Raw genomic sequence first — 24,558 nt, forward strand, 5'->3', positions numbered from 1 at the left:
TTAGGTATGCCCCAATGGACGTTGTGGATGATGATAGATTCCTCGGCTTTGTGATGAGAAACTTGAATGTGGTATCCACTATCCACAACTTACCCGAGGGGATCCCAAGTTCTATCTTGACACAAGACACTACCCAAACCATTAAATAGGTCTTGCACCTCCAATACAATATTAATGACAAGCCTTTGCACAATGCACAGCACATGAACACGACCGTTTTTGACAAGGACCCACCTCGTTCTCCAAGTTATCTCAGCACACAGATTCAGATTGAAACAGAGATGTTCCTTCAGCGTCATGGACGGCAGGGAAAACACAGATCTGGACGGACGCGAGATTGATTATGTTGATGGACGATCGTGTAAATGAAACGTCACTGGTGAATTCGTACCCTTCGCCACTTGAGCCTTGCACTCAACTTTGCATACCCGCAGTTTACCCACCACCGCGGTTACTTGAGTTGAGTTTCCGTTATGGCGTCAACAAATGAGCGCATTAATGAGCCTGCAGCTATGTTTGTTGTAGAGGTAAACGTGGGGTATGCGCTGAACAAAAAGATTCAAGAGAAGTTGTTGGGCTCCGTGAATGCTCACCAACGATAGCAGAGCCTGAACGTTCGAACACTGTCAATTTGGTCGGGGGCATTAAATTATAATCGTCGCACGGATGTTGAAGTGGAGAAGCTTTACATAAATTGACCTGAACGACCATGTCCGGTTCCCGCCCACTACGTACGCCTAGTCTTCCACCGACAGCACGCTACCGTCCACGTCCAGCGCATGGCCTTATTACACCGCGGGCGCCAGCACCTCGACGCTCTTCTGTTTCGGGGCTCACCACTACCGGCCAGAAAGCTCAACGTTCCTCCAAGACAATACAGAAGCTCGTCGTTCTACCCTCTGCACCACAAACAAAGCCTCTACCAACAACTGTTTCTGATGATATCCTCGGCTACGAGACCGATACCGGTGTAATTCGTGAATACAAGTCAGCTGGCGAGCGCATGAACAAAGAACAGAGAAAGCGAGCAGGATACAAGAGGATCACAGCGTATTGTATTACCGAAGAACTGAAGATGAAGTTGCTCGCAAGTTTTTTGAAGAGGGAGCATAACATCACTCCAAGAGTGTTTGATGAGGCAATGTATGTTGTGAGTCTCGTGTTTCTCACTTGCCTGCCAATGTTCCTGACCTGCCTCATGTAATTTGCCCTGACCGGTGTCTTGTAGATTTACCACCTGCCGCTCCTTCCTGGGTACGGGCCTAACACCACCATCCGTTCCTCCGCAGCCCCAGTAAAGGAAGCCAAGTCTCTCCAGAAACGCCTTGCTGAAGCTGAAGAAAATGGCTATCAGGGTTCATATTTTATCCCTCAGGAAGACGTACCACGGACTTCGGATGGATACATGACGTCCGGATCCCATACGGAATCTCACCGACCCCCGCCCCGTCCTGAATTGGAATCTGAGGCCGAACGGGAAGCAGAGTATGCCGAAGAGGGTGAGAGTGAACGGTACGATGTGAACGAGAGAAGTCAGGAAATGAAGGAGAGCGCAGAGGGCGAGCGACGCGAGCAAGTCGAGGTGAAAGAAGAAGACCGTATTGCGGAAGTGGTCTTCTTTGCTTATGGCGTTGCTGTCTTCTTTGGACTCGAAGAAGGGCAAGAACGGGCTATTGTCGAGGATATCAGTAATGCTGGTATTTTGAAACGACCAATGAAAGAAGATGACTGGGAGATTGAAGAATGCCATTTTGCGGTACGTCACTGTCTTGTAATTTATATGACTCCTCATCTGACACTGTCTAGCATGACCCAACGATTTCATACCCTCGCATATATCATGATTTCTTCAGTGCGTTTTTCAAGCTGTGCATTGTGTGCTCTGCTAAAACACCGTAGCTTTCAAGTCACCTTCCCATCTGCTCAAACTGTCTGTTGCGCATGCCCTCGCCCAGTCTACCCTCCTCGCACACTACGAGTCTGTCGCCTCTTCTGTACTTTCATCCCCTAGCACCGTATCAATACCAAGGCAGCTCGCATCCTCTGGCGCCATCAACCTCAAACGCCGTGATGCGATGAGGCTCACAGGCAAGCTGTTCAAGCTCAGACGCGACGTAAATCTCGTGAGCAATGTCTTGGACGTTCCAGAGTTATTCTGGAGCGAGGCAAGTCTGGGAGGGTTGTATGAAGCTGTACGAGAATACATGGAAATTGGAGAACGCGTACAAGTACTGAACGGGAAACTCGGGATGGCGAGCGAATTTGTGGGTGTTTCTTTGCAATTCGACTTGAGAAGCAACTAATGGTATTTTGTTTTTGTCCTCAGCTCGATGCTATACATGATCACTTGAATAACAATGCGATGGAACGGATAACGTGGATCGTTATTTGGTGAGATTTAATAATTACAGTGTTAAAGTTAGGTGATTCGATCTGACCGGTTCTTCAAAAGGCTGATTGTGGTCGCACTCTTAGTGGAGTTGGTGAGTCGTGTGCACTGCAATCTGTGAAAAAAATCCTGACAATCGTACTACAGGGTGAAGTGGTCGCGCGGCTAGTCGTGCATGCAACAATGGGTGAAGACAAGGCGGACCGCATAGTATTGCGGGGAGGAGGTGCGCTCAGGGCCCTTATCAAGATTGCATCACAACGATAGGTCAAGAGGTGGTCATGGTATTATTGAGTTGGTTTCTGCGAGACTCATCAGCTGAAGATAGACTTGGGTCGTTCATTGGAACGGTATCCAGCAACGAGTTTGTAATCTTAATCTATAGCAATACCTCGCTGGTCTTCAATGTCACTCGGATCTTGGGTTTTTACATTTTCCGCTCATTGCAGCTCTCTCTCATGCGCGACCTCTCGGTACTCAAGCACTGTCTCGCCGTCATAGGTAAGCGTCTAGGTCGATTTTTGACTGCATGTGCACCAGTACTGTGCTACCACGAGTATTTGGCTTTATTTTGGCGCGCATTACATACGCGCTCGGTTTTGTCCAGGGCAGGACTTGACGACAGCCCCTTGACAGCCCCTGAGGAATACAAGCACTTGGTCGATTCAGAAGAGGTAGGTCCATGTTTCAGTGCTTCAGATTTTTGTCCTCATCTCATCAAGATTTTACTGCTACCAGCGGTCAATGGCGCGAAAACAGAAAGTCATACGGTGCTCCTTTCAGTCGCTTCCCACAGAGATAATGTGCAGCATCCTCAATCGTACTTGAAAGTATGGTCGAAGATGATATGATGGCAACCCCCGAAAACGAGCAGGTGCTGGCAGGAGGCATGCCATTCCATTACAATATGGCATCGGTGTGCAGACACTGGCGAAATATAGTGTTTTCTACACCCCAGTTGTGGACTCGGATATGTTGGTCTCGGGCACTACCCCGGGAGAACAAGCGGGTGACCTCCCAGCTGAAGAAGGCGGGAAGTTACCCAGTCCATTTGGTAATCACGCGGAATCACCTAAGCAAACGTCTTCCCTTATCCCTCATTTCATCACATCTTCCGCGACTCAAGAGCCTTATAATGACTGCTATTTTCGATGGACTCGGCAATTTGAGCGCACTGACAGGAGATGCGCCCCAGCTCGACTGTTTACGATTGACGGATATTAGACGTCAACACGGTTTCATTCGCTTGGAATCATATTTGAAACTAGAGTGTCCCAACCTAAGGGCCCTTTACTGTCGACCATAATATAGCTTGTCACCTTAGCCACCAGTGGCTCAAGAATAACATGTGACATATTGAGGTCATGACCATTTATGTCGGCTATCCGATCAATAGCTTGACATCCTCAGCGATTTCTCGAGCCTTACAGGCAATACCGCGGCGAATTCCTTGCCTCATTCTCGACAACCTGCAATTTTACGATGCCCTGGCGGTAAGCCACAACATCGCAATCCAGGCAGAGAAAGTGGTTATGCGCACATGCATTCGAGGTGCTTTGGCTGCGTTCAATGGCGATTGTCAATCCCTCGTTCTCCAGGAATGCGATGCTATCCATGAACTTCGTTGCATATCGCTACCCCCCTCAAATTCATTAGAGTTGGATGGGTGCGCTGCCAAATTTGGCATGCGGTGGATACCTAAGACACGCCCATGGAATGGTGATACTGTGATCGTCACGAACAGCCACTCCTCATGCATCAAGATCATCTTGTATTTCCTCGGTGCACCTTTCGCTCGCCGTAGCTGTTCGCTGTGGCCCCGTGTCACCACGCTCAAATTCATAGCGAAGGGCGATTTCGTCATGGAGTTCCCTTTGATAATACTGAAGGCGATGGTCAGCAGCCGGAGGGAGGCTGCGGGGCAGGAGAATTTAGGGAAGGACAGCGTGCGTCCGCTTATGGTGCTTCATGTGCATGGAGCACAACCCCTTCCATGTGAGGAGAAGATGTGGTTTAAGAAACAGGTGAGGGACTTTGTGTGGGACTAGACAAGGGAAAGAGACTATCAAAGACAGCAGCCAAGGAGAACACGTGTGGATTAGTCCAGGGAGGTGTGTTAGTTGGTCATTAAGCATCAAAATCCATATCTTCCGTCTGAATAAAATTGAACTATCAGCATACTGTGTCCGAAATTTAGACACCATGATACACGAACTCCTCTCTTACAATATACTGCTATACCTAATCAAGCACTGTTATTTTCCAAAGAATCCATGCGTTCGACTTCAAAAGGTTCCAGAGCTCAAACGGGTGTCCTCTCCGTCTTCGGGCCAGAACATCTCCTCAAGTTCCACGACTCTCGCCCAAATACTCTCCATCGCACGTACAGCTGAGTGCGAATGACCATGGTGACGTCTCGCGAAGTGCCTATTTGCCAGAACCTCCAGCTTCTGGACAAATTCTTCGAATTCCGGTGTCGTCCAGTTGTTTGTTAGTTGGCGGATCGCATTCGCAGTATTGTCTTCTAAGTCGCTTTGAGGAGGGAACAAGGATTTTACATACTTCCATGCGTCGAGGTATACCTAAGGGGCTTGTGTCAAGTAGTGTAATGTCGATTGCGAGTCTCACGCACCTGTTCCATTGCCCACAGAAACACGAGCCCCTCTTCCAACGAACCAACAGAAGCTACCCTTGCCATTTCAGCTGTGTAATCTCGCGTGGCTTTCCGCTCCATCCAACCGTTAATATCCAAGCTCCATTCCTTTGCGACCCCTTCAAAGAAAGCAACCTCACGAATAATCCCCTCCAAGCATATTGTCAACAGAGCGAGAGTCTCTCTGTTCAATTCCTCTTCGACAGCAGGTCCATCGAAGGGAATTTTTGATATGAGCAGACCAATAAAGCGTGGATATGCATGTGCCGCATAAATGCGATCCTGACAGAGCCACAGTGCAAGACGGCCTGGAGATAGGCTCAACGTACCAGCAGCTGTGAGGAATTCGTGCTGAGTGGCTGCGCTGTAGTATGGCTTCAGATTAGATTGGTCTTTCAGATGATGCGTGATATGATGCATGTCTGACGGTGCAGAGGTGAGTACTTGAGTGGTGAAGGTACATGGTAATCCATGCAGTCCGAGTCACTGGCGCTCATCTTATCTTATCTAATGAACATTATCTAGTTCCTCCGAGTGGCAACCTTCCCACACACGTGACACGCACATCCATCCGCGTCCATCAGCAAAACTCCCCAACGTATATATAGCCATATATACACATGTAACCCCTGTAACACACCATAACGACTGTGACTAGTATCTATGACTGAGTCTAGAATATATACCAATGTACCGAATCGATTTTTGCGATATGGTCACAACCATGTTCCAGAACGCGTGATATACTTGATGCCATGTTCCAGGGTACTGTATGATTGCATTGTCTTATATTTAGTTATAACATTAAATCACGATGATATCCCATATAACCACCTATCATTGAGCTATGTGAATACATGTGGTACAGTAGGTTACAGTGGAATCTAATCTAATGTAGCAGTGGTAACTCCATACCAATTGCCTGGACATGAGCAGTGAGTGAAAAATCGTACATGAGTGACACCATTGTAAGCTGCAGTGAAAAACGAAGTCCATGAGAGCATGTGACCAGATGAGTATTAGTCTGTGAGTAAAGTATGTGAGCGGATGGGTCACTGTAGTGATATGAATGTGAATGTGAATGTGAAGGGAGACAGTAAAATGATGCAGTAGAGTGAATCTAATACAAATTGAAGTGAGTGACAGTCATAAGTACCAAGCAGACTACGAGAATGTTATGACTCACTACTTCCTTGACTTGTGTTTTGAGGTTTTCTTGCGTGGTGCAGCAACCCCCTTTCATTTGCACTTAGTAGGTTGGATAATCTCTTCATCTTCAAGTTCATCTTCTTCTGTCAGGGGGCTGTTGTCATCGAAAATGGCTGCAATGGGTGTGGAGGACTGTTTGCGCTTGCCTGAGTCAACAGGAAGATTGGGGGCAGGGGAGTGTGCAGGTAATACTTTCTCCTTGCCTGAGTCAATAGGAGGATCGGGATTAGGGGAGTGTGCAGGTTTGATTTTCTCGCCTGAGTTGACAGGAGGGTCAGGGTTAGGGGGGCGCATGGGTGAGACTTTCTCCTTGCCTGAGTTGACAGGAGGATTGAGGGTATTGAGGGTAGGGGAGCACGTGGGTAAGACTTTATCATTGCGTGCATAGTCTTCATCATCCACCTTTTCAGGAGATGAAGGAGGTAGTGGTGAGGGCTGCTTGTCCTTGCAAGGATTAGTTAATACTTGGGCTACTGGAGAATCTGGAGTGGGTGATCTATCAGGAGCAGGAGGTAAGGACCTATGGCGCGACTCTTGTTGCTTATTGACTGCCAAAGAGGATCCGGAGGCTCGTGCTGCACATGCAGCAAGTTGCCGTTCTATCGCGATCATATTGTCATCCTCTGAACACTCAGCATTTGCAGAGTGACTAGGTCTGGCACTGTTTTCATTGCCGAACAGTTTCCTAGATCAATGAGTATGTTAGATAAGAGAATAGCATAGAAAATCACTTACTTGTTATAATGCCCCAGCAGGGAGTCAACCCACTCCCCGTCTTTCCTCCCCCGAATTAAGTTTACTATCCTGGTGTAAAAGTCAGTATAATAGAACAGGGCATTCCGATCTTTCCACTTGTCAAGCAAACTGATTGCAAAGCAAGCCTGTACAGTACAGACTAAGTAAGTAAGGTGTGCATCAAAAAAAACACTTACCTGAACTGCGGCATATGCAATATGCTTGGCCTCCACTTCTGCCATCCTATGGAGTTTTGCATTGCAAGCGCAAGTGCCATTGGAGACGCCAGCCTTTAGTGCAGACGATGGAGAAGTGAATATGTGTTTAGTCACCTGTATATATTAGTGTTATCCAATATAACTGAAGAAGAAAAAATGTACTTGCTCCAAAAGATATCTGTGGAAAAGCCCTTCAACTATATCTTCCGGATTGAAGTCTTCACCTGCAATATCGCCTGGATAGAGAAAGGCAGGCCACAGGGCAGCAGTCACCTTCAATGATCCATTATTGAATTTGTTCTTCATCCTGTAGTCACTACTGTTAGTACAAGCGACTCAAAAACAAATCAAACATACCCATGTGGATCCTTGATGTAGTCAGCCAAATATTTAGTGGGACATAGCATTTTGCCCAGCTGGACGTGGTTGAATCCCATTTGGGCATGGCTCTTGCTGTTGTCAGTGATTGGAGGGTAGACAAGATCTTTGTCAGGGTTTGGAGCTGTGTATGAGCCCATGTGGGATTTGAGGCGACTTGCATCCTCGGAGCATGTATGATTGATCATATTTTGCATCTATACATAGTTAGCTGCAATTAGTATAATTGAAACCTACATACCTTGCCGATGAGTTGCATGAGCTCCTCGTGTTTTCTCCTCCTGCTGATTAGAGTCCCAATATGAGGAGCACTCAAGACCTACAAGTACCATGTGCTGGGAGATTACCCTGATACAATCCAACAATTTGGTACCACTGATAGCTTCAGCACACAGCCAGTAAGTTTTCATTTGATCGCACATGTACATACATACTGATTAGTACTACTTAAATTACTAGGGTGAACTTCAGCATCAGCGCATAAAACACTGGTATCCGAAAACCCCCAAAGGGAAAAAGAACACAGTGTCAAGTATGACATGGATCGAGACTAGGGAGTGACTGTTGGGAAAGATTGTCAAGGCATGAGCTGCATTGGTATCAAGAGAAGGTAATGCTGAATCACAGCACCGCCAACATGAGCGCACATCTCCAGCCGATCACTACCACATTTCCAAATATGCCAGAGCCTCGTTTGATCTCACAGAATGGCTCAGTGAGCTACCAGAGGACAATCAAACAGTATTGGTGTGTCTTTGTTTAAAAAACCTCTGAATTACTTCATTTGACATGAGGAACAGGATTTTATTCCAAGACTCAAGGATCATCTGCTTGCATGTCTTCGTGGGATGGAGTACACCAGAGATGAGCTGGATTTTACTGATGAAGACCGCACACAGATTATAATTGCTAACAATAAAATCTACAAGCACAGCGTCCTCTGGATTAACTACACTACATACAACTTACGGTGAGAGCAAGATTCGCTGAACCCACATACCCATGCTGATGTTATGGTCTTGTCGCATGAGAATGATGATGCGCGGCACCCTTATTGGTATGCACGGATCATCCAGATCTTCCATGTTGATGTTTGGGACTGCAATGACATGTCCATGGAGAAACCACGCTGAATAGATTTTGTGTTGGTGTGATGGTTTGGACGCGAGGCATATTACCAATCTGGTTGGTCTGCAAAATGTTTGCATCGCATTGGTTTTCTCCAAGGTGAGGACAGCCCCTTCAGTTTTCTGGATCCTGATGTCATCATTCGAGGTGTTCATCTTATTCCAGCATTTGAATCTGGCAAGACTGATGAGCTTCTTCCTAATCCATTTGTATGACCCAAGGCAGATTTGAATGAAGATTGGCTCCATTTCTATGTCAACATGTGAGTTTAGTGTACCTATCTACTTCTAATGAATTTGTTGATCTATGTCTAGGTTCGTAGATCGAGATATGTTTATGCATTACCGAGGGGGAGGTATTGGCCACACCATAACCCACGAATGGGATGAGTTCCTGCAAAGTGATGGGGTGCAGGTGATGAATGAACAGGCAGAAGAACTGGAGGATGAAGCTGGAGAGGAAGACAGGGAAGATGGGGACGAGGATGAGGATGAAGACAAGGGGGAGGTGGAGGGGGAGGAAGAGAAAGATGAGGGTGAGATTGGGGAGGACAAAGATGATGAAGAGGAAGAGGATCCTGATAGGATAGAAGCGGATGAGGGAGAAGAGTTAGATGATGATTTTCTGATAGCGGAAGGCTATGGCGCTCTGTAGTTTGATATTGTATGTTTTCATGTTAAATCTGTGGTGTGACTTGTTATCAATTCACAATGTTTAATCTTACTTAGAGCTCATTATTGGGAGGCCACAGAGTGCATTCATTTCTATTGCGCATATATGCATTTATAACTGTAGCGAGGTACATATAATAGTACTACCACCTTATAACTACGATATAAAGTCGCTACCACTATGTTTCAGTTGCGCCAAGGGTTATGCGAGGGTGATGAAATATTTATAATGTGTAATGTTCATATGACGCATGCACACATGCGTCATAACACTGAAGCGTTTTGACAATTCCTAATCAGGTAATGTTACGTGTTGTGACATTTGGGGAGTTTTGCTGATGTCAGCGCGTCCCGTCGAGTCTCTTTACCATCAGTGACATGTGCATCACCGAGTCAAACAACAGAGTTAACGCCACCTGGACCCGCCCCTTTAATGAGAATGCGTTTCGAGATGTTTTCCAAGCTTCAGACAGAAGTTGGTATCAAGAGATACCATGGGTCGACCGTCGGAGGTGACGACAGGGCCAGTAAGAACGCCGAGAAAGACATGCGCGCAGTGTGCCAGTCCAAGCGAGTCGGGATAGACTGGTGGTTATTAGAACTTACCTCGCCAGTCTGAGTGATATAACCGGCAGACTGTAGATGTGATGTTGGTAACGGGAACCTGAATCAGAACTGGTGTTTGAACTGGGACGCAACCTCTTCCACGCAAGGAGAAAACGTGGTTTAAGAAACAGGTGAGAGACTTTGTGTGGGGCTAGAAGAAGAAGAGGTAAAGAAAGGACAAGAAGAAGACTATCACAGCAAGCAGTCAACGAGAAGGGTTTTTTTCTGACTGAGGGTATCTGACTGCCTCTAAAATCATCGGGGGATGAGGTCTTTGGCTGTTGGCTTTGTGATTGCAGTCTGAACTCACTGAGTACTGAGGTCTGAGGTCCCGTGCATTGACTGATGATATCCCCTCCTCTAATGGAGAAACGGTCTGGAATTGGGTGGGGGAACATATTTTATAACATCAGGATCCAACACGGTCTGAAATGTAATGATTCCGTTCAGGTTCCATCTTAATCCCGTCACTGTGATTAGCATCGAGGCATTTTTTCAAGTCTTTGCAATCCCCTATGTCATACAGAATCCGTACAATGTAAACCAAAATACATGTAGCCTAAGTTATATATTTGAGACCCGATATCACCGCTTTAACTAGAATGTTAGACCCCTGTGAATGGTATTGTACATATGAGTGCGGTAGAAGATGTCGATTCATAATTCATTTAGTATTCAATTCACGCTCCTCACTTTCCTTGCGCCATGATTCTCCCTTTTGCAGTACCAATATAACCAGTAATTCCATCACAACCATGACGCCAGCCCATGCCGAATATAATCCCCCATCTCCTAAAACATCCTGCGCAGAGAGCGCTCTAACATCAGGACTGGTGATTTGCAACGGGCATCAAGGAACTTACTTGGAGCGGCACAGCAATTAAAACCGAAACGAAAGCCAGGGATCCTCGGACCGAGCTGTTGGTCGCCACCGCTGAACATGAGCGACCAGGGTTGGCATCAACGAGGTATGCCAATGTACTGGTATACATCCATCTAGAAGTATATGTCAGAGCAACTACGAGCGTGAAGAATTGGTCTACTAACATGGAGGAGAATCCAATAAGTAGGAGCATGACGCAAATGACGGCGACATGCACATGCTTTTCGCACACCCAAGCATATCCGACGACAAATGGAGGTAGCCACAGCATCGCCAGTTTCGAGCTCTCTAACCGCATCTACGGAAGACGTCAGTTAACAATTCTAATGTGAGAGTGTAGAAAATATTCACTTCTGCGTGCCACTTTCCTCCGTTCGCTTCGATCATCTTTGCAAGCACCCGATCAGACCAACGCCCACTAAGTACACTCCCAGCGATACTTCCTTCATAGGAAATTAGTCACTGATCTGCCACAATCCAGGGTGTGAAGATCGCCTCACCTACGCCCAAGCAAAGCAAGACCAAGCCAATGCTAAACGCGCTATAATCATATGCATTGGCGAGAGTGCGAGAGCACGTGTATGAAAGACAATACGTAAATCCGAAGATGAGTCCTTATCCCGAAGTTGAGTCACTAACATCATTTACATGAGGACAACTCCTCACTCACCATTAGCGATAAGAATTAAAACGTTGTTCTTGCGCGACAGAATTCGAAAGCATGGTGGAAATGGGTTGATGTCCCTGAGTGATAGTTTGACATCGTCCAGTCCTGGTGTAGAAGTCACCGTTGAAATATGGTCTGGAACATCCAGCGGTTGGAGCTGCTTCTCGACATCCATGACAGGTGTTTGGTCATTGTTGGACTCATGCCCAACGATGATAGATTCGTTTGGACTCCGAACGCGTTCTTTGGAGGTAAGAAGTCGCTGTAAAGCGGAGCAATAGGTGAGGCTCCGTTCACGTCGGTATGTATCCTTGAACAGGACGAGGAAAGACAAGAATACGACTGCTGCACAGATAAGCATGAAGTAGAAACTTGCACGCCAGTCGAAGGCTTGTGACAACGACCCCCCGAGTATAGGGCCCAGGGCGGGTCCTAAGAGAGGTGCAGCAAAGAAGATACCCATCGTGGTCCCTCGCTCGTGAGTGTCGTAGACATCAGCCAGTGTCGCAGCTGAAATAGACATGGCAGCGCATGACCTGCAGAAGGGGGAGTCAATCAATGACCAAGCTTTTTGCATGGATGCTTACCCCGCAGCTTGAAGTGCTCGCATGCCGATCATCACCTCGATGGTCTTGGAAAGTGCCAACGCAGCACTTCCTACCACAAATAAAGCCGAAGCCACCAAATAGACAGGCTGTGATAAACAAAATTCGCATTCATCATGTAGATCAAGGAGATGTGCCTATCATAGACCAACCTTACGGCCTTTAATTTCGCTTGCGGCGCTCCATAATAGAGGAAAGTTCCCCTGTATGATTAGGAATGCCGCCAACGTCCAGCTAATCTGGCTGCTTGTTGCATGCAGATCTACCTCTATCAACGAGTTCGAGGCTGCAAGACGATATCAATATGAAACCACTGGGTGTGAAAAGACATGCGACAAACGATTTTGGATGTTAGAAGCTAATGCAGACATCATTGTAGCCAGTGACACAATGCACAAAGTCGTGGTCTACAGATGGTACAGCATCAGATTGGTCACAGAGTGCAGGTGTGATACACGTACTTTTCTAGCAGGGCTCCACTGACGGGGGTCGTCGTTAACTGGAACGTGTTCTATGTCAATTGTACTAGCTGCGCCTGTGGACGACTCGGTATCGGCATCTTGGCGTAGTGGTTGGGGTTTGGACACAGAAGGCGTTTTGGAAACGGTTGGACTAGCCATGAGTCGCAGATTGAGAAGCACGATGCAGCGGAAGCTTGTAGTCTCTGGTTCAAGGTGTATTGCTTTTATACAGTCAAAGGGGCCATTTGTATCTTACGCTCTCTGATATCGCGATACTGGTATGTACCGAGCATGTGTAGGCCCCCATGCGTGAAGGCAATCCTAGCCTGGCTAGCCACAGCTGCCGCAGATTGTTCCGACAGAATCACGGGCGAATTTGTCCCGGCCCGAAGGATGCTACTAGTTCCTCCTGCCGTACTCGAGCATCAACAGTAACAGTCCGTGTGGCATTGGTCCAAGTTTGAAGTTTCCAATGACACAACGATAATCGCTGTTCGAAGATCTCCGATTCAGAGAACAGAAGCAGCATTGTGCAGACCACACATAGGAGCAACATAGCCGCGAGGGCGTGAAGGCGAAATAGCCCAGAAATAAAGTTGCTCGGATCAATTGACTTGTCGTGTTTCCTTACCGTCCTTAACCTCACCCATTTCGTGAGCATGACGGGTGCCAAAATTGCTACACTCTGTGACTCCGGCACCTGCTACCAGTCACGTAAATATACAGCATTTCGGATGAAAGAGAAAGGGGATACATGATTATCTCGCAATGATGTAAAAGGAATATTCCAACAAAAGAGTGAGGAAATAATCGGGTACGTACCCTCTGAACTTTTTGGCATGTTTTCCCCGCATCAAACTCTTCAGGTGCGGAAATTTCATCGCATCGAGGAGTTTCGACACTGGTATTCAGTATTTCCGATTTGTCCGACACTTCAGACTCGAGTTGGTCTATTGCGCTTTGAGTTCTTCTGCCGGGCCAAACAAAATTTGGGCCAGAAGGTTGCCACTGATTGGAAGGGCTGAAACAGAAACGTTAATTGTCTGAGAATAGCTATGGTTTCGTCAGTCCTGCAGAAGCCACATTGAAGCAAAGCACCACCGGATGTGTTGAAATAAAGCCAGAAGAGAAGCTAAATTGGGCAATTGTCTGACAACCTCGAACTTGGATAATAATGGGATGAAGATAAGAAATGTGTGCGAATGCAGGGACTGACTTGCCTGAGGTCGGTTAGGTGAATCTTAATGATGAGGGTCCGATCGAAGATGTTCCAGCGAAAGTGGCTGGGCTTTTGGGTTTCCCGGGCCGTCCAAGCCTAGTTTGGTGAGCACTTAGGCTTAGTCTTCGACTCCGGCTCTTCGCTTGTTGATCTTATACATAGAAGCATCGCATACAGAAATATATGGGCCACCGCCACTTACTAGTAGACTATCCTCAAGTCATTTTGATCCCACCCATGTTACTTACTAATCAAATGACGACTCGGAAGCCCTTATCAGCTAGCGGACGATATTTCTATATCATTGTCGATACTGAGATCTGATTCACATGCAGGCGATTGCTAACTCACTTGAGCCGTACTAGTAGTGCAGGAAGATGATAGGGTCGAATTCAAGTCGAATTACGACTGTCAAGAAAAATAGGTCATGTAAGTCAGCAACTTCCATAGCACACGTGACCACACCAGGGCCTGGACTGGGCCAAAAGCGAAAGTCTCACGGTTTTCGATCCAAAAAAGGCGGTGTTAATCACAATCATACTGCCTCAGCTGTACTTTTGAGGTGCAAATCCAATGACTAAGATATGCCAATTACTAGATTACGCCGCTACAATGGAAATATAGCAAGGTTCCAGCCGAGTAGTACGAAATTATCAGCCGTGCTTTCGAGCCGAAACTCAGAGACGGAGATCATGCGTATGATCGACCGAAGATTATGGAACTGCCACTTACGTACTTGGAATCAGCCGGCAGAATTGACGGAAATAACCGGTTCTGCTTGGTGAACTCCATGAGTCCACGACAGAACAATAAATTTAACCTGTTTTATTACTCCATGGCAGGACTCCGAAGGCAAGATTCGTGTAAGTAGCCCAAACCAAAATTTACTGTAAGCCGTTTGCAGAACGCTAGACCAATCCCGAAAAAGAAAACATAGGCTAAGTGCAAGAAGCTCGAACTTTCAATTTCCGACAACTAATCGCATGAGACCTCACAGCCTGAGGATGTTACACACCCCAAAGATTCGTGGTAACTGACCGGACATTGTAATTCAAATAACGCTGTCCTGTTTAAACTTGGCTATCAGCCTAGCGTGGCTGTAAGACTACATAGCGATCTTCGGCGGCGCGTCTCTGTCCTAAAAATTCAACTCCCGTGTTGGGGAATAACGCCTCCTACCTGAACCATAGCCGCCTTGGAGCCCTCCTTCCTAAAGCTTTTGTTCAAGTTTGATAAACCTTTCCCTCATCCCTCATCATAATGATCTAGTGGTTTTTTGTTGATGCAGAAGGTGGTTCAATATGTCCAAGGAGCTTAGACTGACGGAGTACTTACTGCATAGTTATGTGTTGTACGAGAATATGAAGCCACATGACACTTTCACCTCTCCATTTTCGCCTCGGGTGCCAGGCCGGCGCCGACTGGACTCTATTAATCAATATTGGACCATGTTCTCATAGTGTTCTCATGTTGTCCAGTATGCCCATAATGGATGCACGAGTCCTCGTCACTGTCCTTGGTCTAGCTCATTGGACTGTCAATCGCAATTCGCGGTCCGCAACAATTTTTAATGGCTCACAAGGTCTTATTCTTCGACATGCCTCGGTGCTTGAGCTTCCCACCGGAAGTCATCTCCTTTACGTATCGTCAACACTACGCCACTCTTTCCAGAGTTCGATTTTGTTGTGACAATGTTCGAGCTGTCGACGAACGTAGTCGGCACAGATTTGTGCTTGCAATGTTATACTCTATCATTGCAGCGCCCAAAGACGAGCGTATCGCTTGTATTTCTTATCATAACTCGGTCACATTTTTAAATCTGAAACGAATCTACTAACGTACTAGACAACATGCATAGCCATGACCCTCCATGATCTTTTACTATCAATACCAGCTCAACGTTCGGAGTTCTAAGCAACCTCCTTCGTGTCTGCATTGCAGTCATCGATGTAAACTCCAATGCTGAGAAGCCGGAGAGCACGTGTTTGTGATTGAAAAACAGATTCAGAGACGGCGCTCGGGCTGTTGAACTTTGCCAAAAAAAAAACGGACTACAATAAGATGAGAGATGTCATGTCAGTAAGTCATCCAGGTACCGTTTAAAATTTCGAGCGACTGACGGGGGAAAGCGATGGGCATTGGACGCCGTGGTTGGCATGAGTAACATATGTTACGGTCCATAATGATGGAAAGCCCTGCTTTCTGAGCTTGCGATTGCATGGGTCATAGGCCTGTTGTCAAGGCCCTACATATCATGCGGTCGTATAGGGTTGCATCTCCAATGGTAAGTAGTGTGGAGATTCCGCAACTGACTGTTACTGCCCCCATCGACATAGCTTTCGAAACTATTGTTGCGTCCTGCTCGGACTTTTGGAAAATTGAAATAGCATCTCACCATCATATTTTCAACATTATGCGGGGAGCCACCATTTTCCATACTGCGCCCATGTCCCATACTGGCTCGCGGCAGTTTCCGAGTACTTGATGACAATTTCCGTGACTTCTGATAGACCCGGCGGCTCGTTTCTTCCACGATGATCGCAATGCACGATAATTCCGTGACTTGAGCGTTTTAAATTCCAGGCGCTGTATCCGGGGTGCCGGATTCGAACCCTGGCTCAAACGGTGAAGAACGGGGATGGCCGCTTCATCTCGCTTATGATGCAAATGTCGGCAGCTTTGATCATGCCATAGAGTTTGACCCGTTATGGCTGACACACCCACAGAATCGATTTCTCAAGTCATCATGCATGTAGAAAGACATGATACGTACTAGTGTGTGTCATCTGTCCATGTTCACCCGTGTCGCACTAGCATGAAATGTAGAGATCAGCGCCATACAACACAATAGCTCGCCCAAGCAATCAAAATTTATTCATGGTGTTAACCTATGCCAGTAACAGGGCTGATGAACAATTTCGCAATCCTCATTCCCAGAATGTTCAGCGAGGCCTTTAAGACAGGTCATCATTCTACCGTTCCAAAGTCATTCAAAGGTCCCTCAGACCAATCATACATCACCTTCGTATCAATTCCAATTCCAAACATGCGTTTCTCCTTCCTCGGTATCGTTGCCGCTTTGGCAGTAATTATATCTGTCAGCGCAACGCCAGCTCTGTTCGACAGGCGATCATGTGTCAGTGGTATTGACTGCGTGGGGTCCGCCTGCTGCATTCAAACTTGTGTGAGCATGCGGTTCGCTTGCATGATCCAAAATCGACTCACTCTTTGTGCCTTCCAATAGAAAAGCAAGATGTGCACTGATGTATGAACGATCCTTGAGATGCAGAAGACCTGACGTCTAGCCAGAGTCACTGTGAGTGATGTTTCTGCTTTCGTATCGACATTGTCGTTCATAGCACAATTCTTAGTTGATCGTTGAGCTGATTTGCATGGTTAATTTATGCCACTAGCGCTTCAGCAATGGGAGGAAATTTGGGATAAAGCATAATATTATCAAACACTCAACTTTGAACATAATCTTAATGCAAATTTCACATATAAGTGATCGAAGTACTGCGACACTGATTGTCTGAGCCTGTCCATGCGTTTGAGCATGTGCATGTAAAAAGACAACGTGATGGAGAGGGGTTGTGTGAGGTAAGTCAGGAGTTGTACGAGGGGGTACGAAGCGGAATGAGATGGAACCAAAATATATACGAACCAATATTGACTGCAGGAGATGATTGGGAATGTACAAAGTGAGACGACAGACAGAAAAACAAAGCGCGCAATAATGTGCATGAGGACCGCTACCACCGGGGTGGTAGAGCGATCCAAGACAGATAGACGCCTCTTGGCGCGCATAGAGGACTCTGCGTTGAGCGAGTCATGAATATAAAACGCCGGGAATATAATCGCATAAACGAGATGGGCAGAGTAGGGTAAGCGATAAGTAGTAAACGAGGGCAAGTCCGGTATCAAACGATCCTTGCCACCCGACACCTTAAACATCAACAATACACATAACGCTGTCGAGTATCCTGTACAGAAAAAAAGTTGATGTTCAGCAAGAAAATAAGCAGCGCGTTTGTGAGAAGTAGGAAAGAGTGGTGTGAGGTACTGCTTCTCCGCCTATAGCAGCAGGTAACTCTCCTGATGTGCTGACTATGAGGGCGGTAGCGATGCGGTGCTAGCCATGGAAGACGCTATGCCGCCCGATATGGCAGACATGTGTGGCTGTATGATCCTATGATACATTCTCATACAATGCTGAGGCCCTCTGTGAAAGGAATGATCCAGGGGCACAGACAGGTGCGTAGAGGTGGAGAAAGACAATGAGGTAATTTTGAATCAGTGGAGGCGGGTTTGGATGAGGTCGGACGAGGTGGGTAGCTTCGAACTAAGGAAGGTTAGACCTTGAGGCGATACTCGAAGCCATCCTAGTTCTTCCCTAGGCCATAGGAGATACTTTTTTGGGATTGACATGGTAGTACCAAGATTGCATCGATAAGACCCAGGCGAGGACTCGGACGAGGCTTGACATGGTGACACAACAATTCATACAGTATCTGAATACCAACATTAGATCACAACCAGAGAGAATACCGAAGGCACACTACTAATTGATACGATCCCCGACCTGTACGACGCAGAGGACAAGCACTGTAAATGTGGTGAGAGGTGCATTTTAGTACTCCAAGCCTGTACGCGGATGGACATTAAAATATTCATCAACAATGAGCACTCAAAGTTGACTAAGGTGTTTAGAGTACATTTTGAGCGATACAACATCGTGTTTGAACGGAACACGAACTATTTGTCATGGCACCACGTCACTTTTACCAGTCGACGGCTCCCGCTGTAGCAGGCGATATTGTCAATAACTGCAAGTGCTGTCTGCCTCGGACACAATTGTTTGGGGGCCGCAGTAACCAGACAGCTTCGATCTCCGTAACGTATATTGTGCGAGTGTCCCTTCGAGATGATGGTGGCGTGCATGAGGACCAGAGGTGGAATGCTTTCACCGTCGAAATCATGTGCAACAATTGACATCGCGTAACGAGTACTGAGTGCGTCCAGCGCTTCTTGAGCAGTTAATTAGTGGACAGGCCAATTCCCGATAGAAGGGTAAATGCCCGTTTTTGCCTGGCACAGCTGCAGTCGTGTAATCAGTGAGGTGCCGTCGGTTTCGTTGCTGCAACGTACCCTGAACAAGCTGTGACCCGCCCTAGTTGAAAAATGTTCAACGTTCATGATTACTTGAGGGTGCCCGATGAATGGATACGAGACATTACATTGACACGGTGCGGTTCACTGAATGTTGGACCAGCTGCAGTTTGAGCCCAGCACGTGACAACCTGATCGAGAATGAGAGCACTCAGTGATTCATCACGATACTACTCTTCACTTGTCATGCTGCAAACACCAAGCAGGCCAGCCACCTCATTGTACATTGCAATTACTGCCTTCAGATGATACCCGCTAGTAAAATACAAATAGCGAACAGGATGCGTACGATACACCCAAAGTGATATCCAATAATGTGCTTACTAGTACTTTTCTGCATCTTCCTCTACCTCGTTGGAGTCGTCCAAGCTGCAACTACAACAAATACAACAAATCCTGCTACTAGCGACAGTTTTAAAGCCTCACCATTCACGACCAGAACCCTATGGACAATCGTCTCCAGCTCTGTTCTCACTCTATTTGCGTGTATATACAGTGCCATTCACGCCAATATTCCAAGTCCCAAGGACAGTCCTAATGGTACCCTACGGCAGCGACTTGGCATCATGGTGATCGCACTAATCGCTCCTGAACTGATCGTAACATGGACTATGCGCCAATGGTTCAGCGCTCGTCAAGTTACAAGGCGGTTAAAGGATTCGGGGTACTATCCCAGTGTTCATCCTGAGCAAAAGGAGTCTGAAGGTGAGTTGTGCTTTCAGAGACTCTGCATCTTACAACTCACTATACATGTCCTTAGAAAAGGAGCCTGTTGAAACACCTGGACAATGTGAAAATCGCTTCCTTCGCTTCTTTCGCCTCCTTCTCGTAGTGCTTGCTACAGGTGTATTATCTGTACTGGTATTTCTTTGGTGTCTCCCTGGAGCTCTTGCGAGGTGGGTCAAAGGATGGGTCAAGGCTCATTTCTTAGAGCAATCTGAAGGTAAGCCCGATTCGTGCTCACCTGAATGTTGGCTCATGTACATCCTTAGATTATACGTGGACTCAGACACACAATTTCTCTGTGCTAATGGGTGGTTTCATGCTAAATGTGGACGGGGAACCCTGCCTTATACTACAGCTTGATTACATTCTCACACTGATACGTGCAGGACGTGTCGACGTTCCTACCCTAACGGCAGACTAGATCCACGATAGGAGCAAAGACTGCCATATCGAAAGGATTGATCATCATTCAGGTGGCCTGGTTTGTTATGCAGCTCATCACCCGCGCCATCTATCACCTCGAAACCACCCAGCTCGAGGTTGGGACCCTCGCTTTTTGCGGTTCTCCATTTCCTCACCTATGCTGAGTGGTGGAACAAGCCTCTCGATGTGCAATGTCCACATCCAGTGTACTGGAAGTCAACTTCGGGGCTAGAAAATCACATTGATGAGTATGTGTGCACCTCAACAATTATTTTGCTGCTGATTATGTCTGCCTTGGCGTCCCTGGAAGCGACCAAGTCATTAGATGGGGGATCTTGTCTCCGGTCTTCGGCCCAATTGAAGAACTGTTAGGCTCGTCTAAAGTTCCCACCTCTCGAAAGTTCCGAGTTTCAACATTTGATGGCAGCATCAAATTCGAATATTTGGACAAGATCGTTCTTTGCCTTGCTGCATTGCTTATGGCATCCATATTTTGCGGCATCCGTTGTATAACTTGGTTTTTTGCCTTCCCACCATACCAGGAACGGGTGCTATGGCGCATGAGTGCCGTCGTTATAACTTTCACACCCTGGTGCGGTTTCCTCACCTCATTGCTCTTTGGCGTCCTGTATACGCCAAATGAGGTGGATATCTCGGTCTACGCATTGCATGCTCTGTTGTACATCACAGCTCGTGCCGTCCTCTTGGTACTTATGTTCGCCACTTTATGCAATCTTCCTCCTGACGTATACAAGGCGGTGTTGTGGACTGGTTTGGTGCCGCACTTATAGTTCCTGATCGTGGCACTTGAAGTTGTGATACGCCGCATACTTTGTAATTATATTCAGATCCGGCATTCTTGTGGTTGACGATGTACATAAATAATTCAATCGCTATGAATGACGCGATCACATGACCTGGAGGTGCGGCATGACGCGAACCTGGAACAAACTCTGTCCAAGTCTTGCTTGAACTTGCTCATCACCATCAGGACGGCAGTGAAATAGGGCTGTCTGGTACGCTGCGGCTGATGAAACGGTCGACTGATGAGCAGGTAGTAGCATTCCCAATCGACGAGGAGGCAGTTACCTTTGGACGCGACCGGACGTGCAGTGTTCGTCTCTATTACCCAAAGATCAATGCTCCGCACGCGGACATTGTGTTTCTAGAAAGAAAGGTGCGTGCCCTATCATATCCGTACATACACTGACACCTTTAGAAATAAACTATTTGTGCTGGAAAGTTTACGTTTATGACCTGTCAATGTGTCAATCGTCTGCCAGGGCGTACTGGTTGGATTATCTGTGTCCCCTGGCGTAGAGTCCTGGATCATCGATGAGACTTTCCGATTCCCTCTTTCAACCAGAAGCTGACGCACCAAAGCCCCAGGAGAGATGTCTTGTTGTTGAAGAGGACTGATATCATTCTCGGCCCGCTGCATGGTCTCAAACCCACCATACCTCGGCTGACAGAGCCTTGGATACAACACCCGCGCAGACTCAGACGCTGCCGAGGAGCTGATTCCTCAACCAAGCACATGGCGTAAGTCTCTGGATGCTGCACTGTGCATGCATTGTTATGGCCTTTCCGTTCGAGTTCCTCCCCGCCTAAAGAAAATGATGACCAGGACTACAGTTGCGGACAAGCAAAGTCCACAAATTCTGTAGGGCCTGCAGGTGATTTTTTTAGGCCAAACCAAGGCCAAATCCAAACACAGGCAGTGAAAATACGCCTAAAAACACATTTCCAGAAAATTTTCCATGAGGTTTTTGAGCAATTTGATCGATGTTGTGTACCCCTTTTGGGGGGTCCAAGAGCAGTCCAAGGTACCCTCTGCCGGAATTTGGTCAGAATTATTTGTGTACAGCTTTATTTCACCTCTTTGTAGTTGAAAGTAAGTTATAAAAAGGAATAATTATATCATTTTGGGACATACCAGCAACATACCGGAGGCAATTACATCCATATTTACCAATTTTTAGCGCTGAAATGACCCAAGATTATGATGATATTTTAATGGAATCACATACAGGACATCAAAAGGAAGCGATTGGCATATTTTTCATGAATTTAGGAATTTTTTAGGGGTGCGCCAAATTTTTGGCCTCTGAAACCCTTATATGGTGGTTTTATAAAAATCTGCTCGTACAAATCAGTTGCTTTGGTTCCCTATGAATGGATTCCACACTAAAAATGGGTTCCTGGTTATTTGTGGCAGCAGGAAAAATCAATCTTTAGCAATGTCCAGATTGGCGGAGTTTGCTTGTCCGCAACTGTAACAAGATGAAGATAAGGACGAAGAGGACACCCCTTGATTTCTTGTCATCACTACTAATCACGAACAACACCAGCCGCGCAAATGGATCCCGACCGGGACGCACGGTCCCCACCCGTCCTCCTTTCCCATTCACATCACACCTCAAGCCAAACTACATCTTACACCCGTAAGAGCCCCCGACCTCTGGGCATCATGAATGATGCTACAAATATCACACCCACAATCAGCATTGACATTGGCACGGGTGCATGGCGGAACTTCTTTGGTGGAGTATTGTGTGTGCCCCAACCTTCTGGGGTATTTGTACTTGCGCCACCTGGGCCTCTGCAATTGCACCGACGGTTCTTGTGGAGACGTGAGGACGTTCCAAGAAAGTCGAGCCGAAGTGACACATTGGGGAGATTGAAGTGCGGGACGCGGAGCGAGTGAAGACGAGAAGGTAGTGGTGGGATTCGGAAGGCCGCGGGTGAGTGAGGAGGAAAAGAATGTGAGTGTGACCGGTACGGACGGACGAACTTTCGAGGAACCATGTTCCCTCCTAGTTGTCGTCGTTGTATATCAGTCTGAGTGAAACGTGGGTGTGATTAGAAATAATCCAAGGAAGGATTCCACATCGTGTCATCAGAGTAGCATACTAAGTAGCAATGCCCTTGATCGCAAGCCTCAGGGCGACTTCAAGCGCTAAGACAGTGACTCATGCGCCACGGACTTCCGGGAACCGGGAAACACTTTGCAGATCGCAGATCGATCACGGTCTGACGCTCGCAAGCAAGGCCCCAGTACCTGAAATTCAAGCAGAGTTCGGCGAGTCATAAACCAGGTCCTTACAAGCATCTGAATGGCAAACCCGATAGTGTCTGATCAGCGCGGCTGGCGGAACCTTCATGCAGGGAAGGAGATTGAGGCGACGCGGGATTTCTTTGAGTACAAGGGACTTGCGATGGCAGTATCAAGGAATGATCGCCGACTCACGGGTTATCACTAATATTGATGCTGCTGAAGCCTGCAGTAATTCAGGTCGAGAAGAAAAAATTGCACCCTAAGGGTATCGCGTGCTTCGATATCTCTGCTGTCCAGTTGACATACCCCAATGTACAGTGAGCATATCAGAGAGTCGAGTGCTTCAAGTTTTCAGCCGACGGCGTGTCCGTCAGTATCGAGCCGTGGAAAAAATCGGCACAGCCTTACACATGTTTTTGGCGATGGGAATTTTGTGTTCGACAAAGCCGCCCTCCTTCCACTAACGTTTGGTGGGGACCCCCAGCATACTTCCTCCTGGTATCATACGATGAGACGGTGGAACTTGGATACACTAGTAGCTGGTCCATTCCAGAGTGTCAACAATGCGGTGGGCGTAGCTCGATTCTCGCAAGACTCGTTGAAGCTCGCAGCCGGTCAAGTCGAGTGTGGGACGTCCAATGTCCCTGGCTTTGGTTCGACATCCCATACCTCAAGGCACCCTTTGAGGTGTGGAATGTCGAATCACAGGCATCGGATGTGAGAGTGCCCTGGGTACAACAACAAGCTGCCACTGCCTGCCAGTCTTTTGGACAAACAAACACAATTTTAATGCGGATAGCAACCCCACTCCGATTTGAGTTTGAAGCGTTGATGTCGAAAGCTCCCTTTGAAGAGCATACGTGGATAGTCTTAGGCCTAGCACTCTCGGTTAATGGTGCTCTCCTCGTAGGCGCTTCCAGCGGCAAAACGCATCAACTTGTGAGTCAACGCTCGATATTACTACTCTCTTGCCCTCTCACCAACTGGCTTACTCGCCGAACTAGGATGGTGCTAAGAATATTCACATATATGGCATTCCGTCTAATATCCTTGCTAGTATCTAGCTTACACAGAAAGAACAATATCCACTCCAAGTAGGTGGTCCCTAACATCTGCACCACTCCGCTATCATTGCAGTGTGACGCCACGCCACCCCCCGTGGCGTGCGTCGTAACCATATCCGGATCACACCTATCCGCGACCCGCCACAATTTCTGCCTACAACACACCCACTACAACCCGTACCTTGGCAAATCCCTTTCTTCCTCGGGCGCAGCTCGTCCTATTCGGAACGATAAGCCTCGTAATCCACTTCAGGTATGTTTTTTTCGCTCCACATGCAGCTCCCTGCTACGTTGCC

The 24,558-nt window shown here is 47.1% G+C and overlaps 6 protein-coding genes across 6 annotated transcripts; 3 read left to right on the forward strand and 3 right to left on the reverse strand.

Moving 5' to 3' along the window:
* Positions 1-404: 404 nt before the first annotated feature.
* Positions 405-2,437, forward strand: BJ212DRAFT_1532891 (uncharacterized protein; the record flags this gene model as incomplete). Its single annotated transcript, XM_041341783.1, has 6 exons — positions 405-1,150; positions 1,229-1,756; positions 1,807-1,852; positions 1,900-2,264; positions 2,327-2,383; positions 2,420-2,437. The coding sequence occupies exons 1-6, from the start codon at positions 710-712 to the stop codon at positions 2,435-2,437; spliced, it is 1,455 nt and encodes a 484-aa protein (XP_041197630.1). The 5' UTR covers positions 405-709.
* A 1,316-nt stretch (positions 2,438-3,753) lies between these two features.
* Positions 3,754-4,437, forward strand: BJ212DRAFT_1476439 (uncharacterized protein; the record flags this gene model as incomplete). Its single annotated transcript, XM_041339375.1, has 1 exon — positions 3,754-4,437. The coding sequence occupies one exon, from the start codon at positions 3,754-3,756 to the stop codon at positions 4,435-4,437; it is 684 nt and encodes a 227-aa protein (XP_041197631.1).
* Positions 4,438-4,674: 237 nt separating this feature from the next.
* On the reverse strand, positions 4,675-5,462 carry BJ212DRAFT_1262178 (heme oxygenase-like protein; the record flags this gene model as incomplete). Its single annotated transcript, XM_041330243.1, has 2 exons — positions 4,675-4,971; positions 5,022-5,462. The coding sequence occupies 2 exons, from the start codon at positions 5,460-5,462 to the stop codon at positions 4,675-4,677; spliced, it is 738 nt and encodes a 245-aa protein (XP_041197632.1).
* Positions 5,463-7,183: 1,721 nt separating this feature from the next.
* BJ212DRAFT_1199201 (uncharacterized protein) lies at positions 7,184-7,698 on the reverse strand (the record flags this gene model as incomplete). Its single annotated transcript, XM_041329041.1, has 3 exons — positions 7,184-7,318; positions 7,367-7,520; positions 7,562-7,698. Coding segments are annotated over 3 exons (426 nt in total), but the record flags the coding sequence as incomplete, so codon positions are not given.
* A 2,921-nt stretch (positions 7,699-10,619) lies between these two features.
* On the reverse strand, positions 10,620-12,970 carry BJ212DRAFT_692323 (major facilitator superfamily domain-containing protein). The gene is made up of 10 exons (XM_041343827.1): positions 12,604-12,970; positions 12,483-12,549; positions 12,295-12,428; positions 12,125-12,231; positions 11,541-12,073; positions 11,371-11,484; positions 11,222-11,313; positions 11,035-11,168; positions 10,851-10,983; positions 10,620-10,789 (listed from the first exon to the last, which is right to left on the reverse strand). The coding sequence occupies exons 1-10, from the start codon at positions 12,760-12,762 to the stop codon at positions 10,652-10,654; spliced, it is 1,611 nt and encodes a 536-aa protein (XP_041197634.1). The 5' UTR covers positions 12,763-12,970; the 3' UTR covers positions 10,620-10,651.
* A 6,335-nt stretch (positions 12,971-19,305) lies between these two features.
* On the forward strand, positions 19,306-20,931 carry BJ212DRAFT_1296171 (uncharacterized protein; the record flags this gene model as incomplete). Its single annotated transcript, XM_041332403.1, has 6 exons — positions 19,306-19,696; positions 19,752-19,934; positions 19,984-20,042; positions 20,134-20,198; positions 20,251-20,388; positions 20,451-20,931. The coding sequence occupies 6 exons, from the start codon at positions 19,306-19,308 to the stop codon at positions 20,929-20,931; spliced, it is 1,317 nt and encodes a 438-aa protein (XP_041197635.1).
* Between the last annotated feature and the right edge of the window lie 3,627 nt (positions 20,932-24,558).

This window comes from Suillus subaureus, assembly GCF_016647635.1.
Source record: "Suillus subaureus strain MN1 chromosome Unknown BJ212scaffold_4, whole genome shotgun sequence".
NCBI classification, from domain to species: Eukaryota; Fungi; Basidiomycota; class Agaricomycetes; order Boletales; family Suillaceae; genus Suillus; species Suillus subaureus.

What these genes read in the sequence shown, in the direction of transcription:
- BJ212DRAFT_692323 (XM_041343827.1), bottom strand. Translation starts at nt 12,762, where the DNA reads ATGGCTAGTCCAACCGTTTCCAAAACGCCTTCTGTGTCCAAACCCCAA. An exon ending in AGTGGAGCCCTGCTAGAAAA is followed by an intron (nt 12,550 to 12,603) that starts GTACGTGTATCA and finishes TACCATCTGTAG; the next exon opens with ACCACGACTTTGTGCATTGT. An exon ending in CTTGCTTTGCTTGGGCGTAG is followed by an intron (nt 11,314 to 11,370) that starts GTGAGGCGATCT and finishes TTTCCTATGAAG; the next exon opens with GAAGTATCGCTGGGAGTGTA.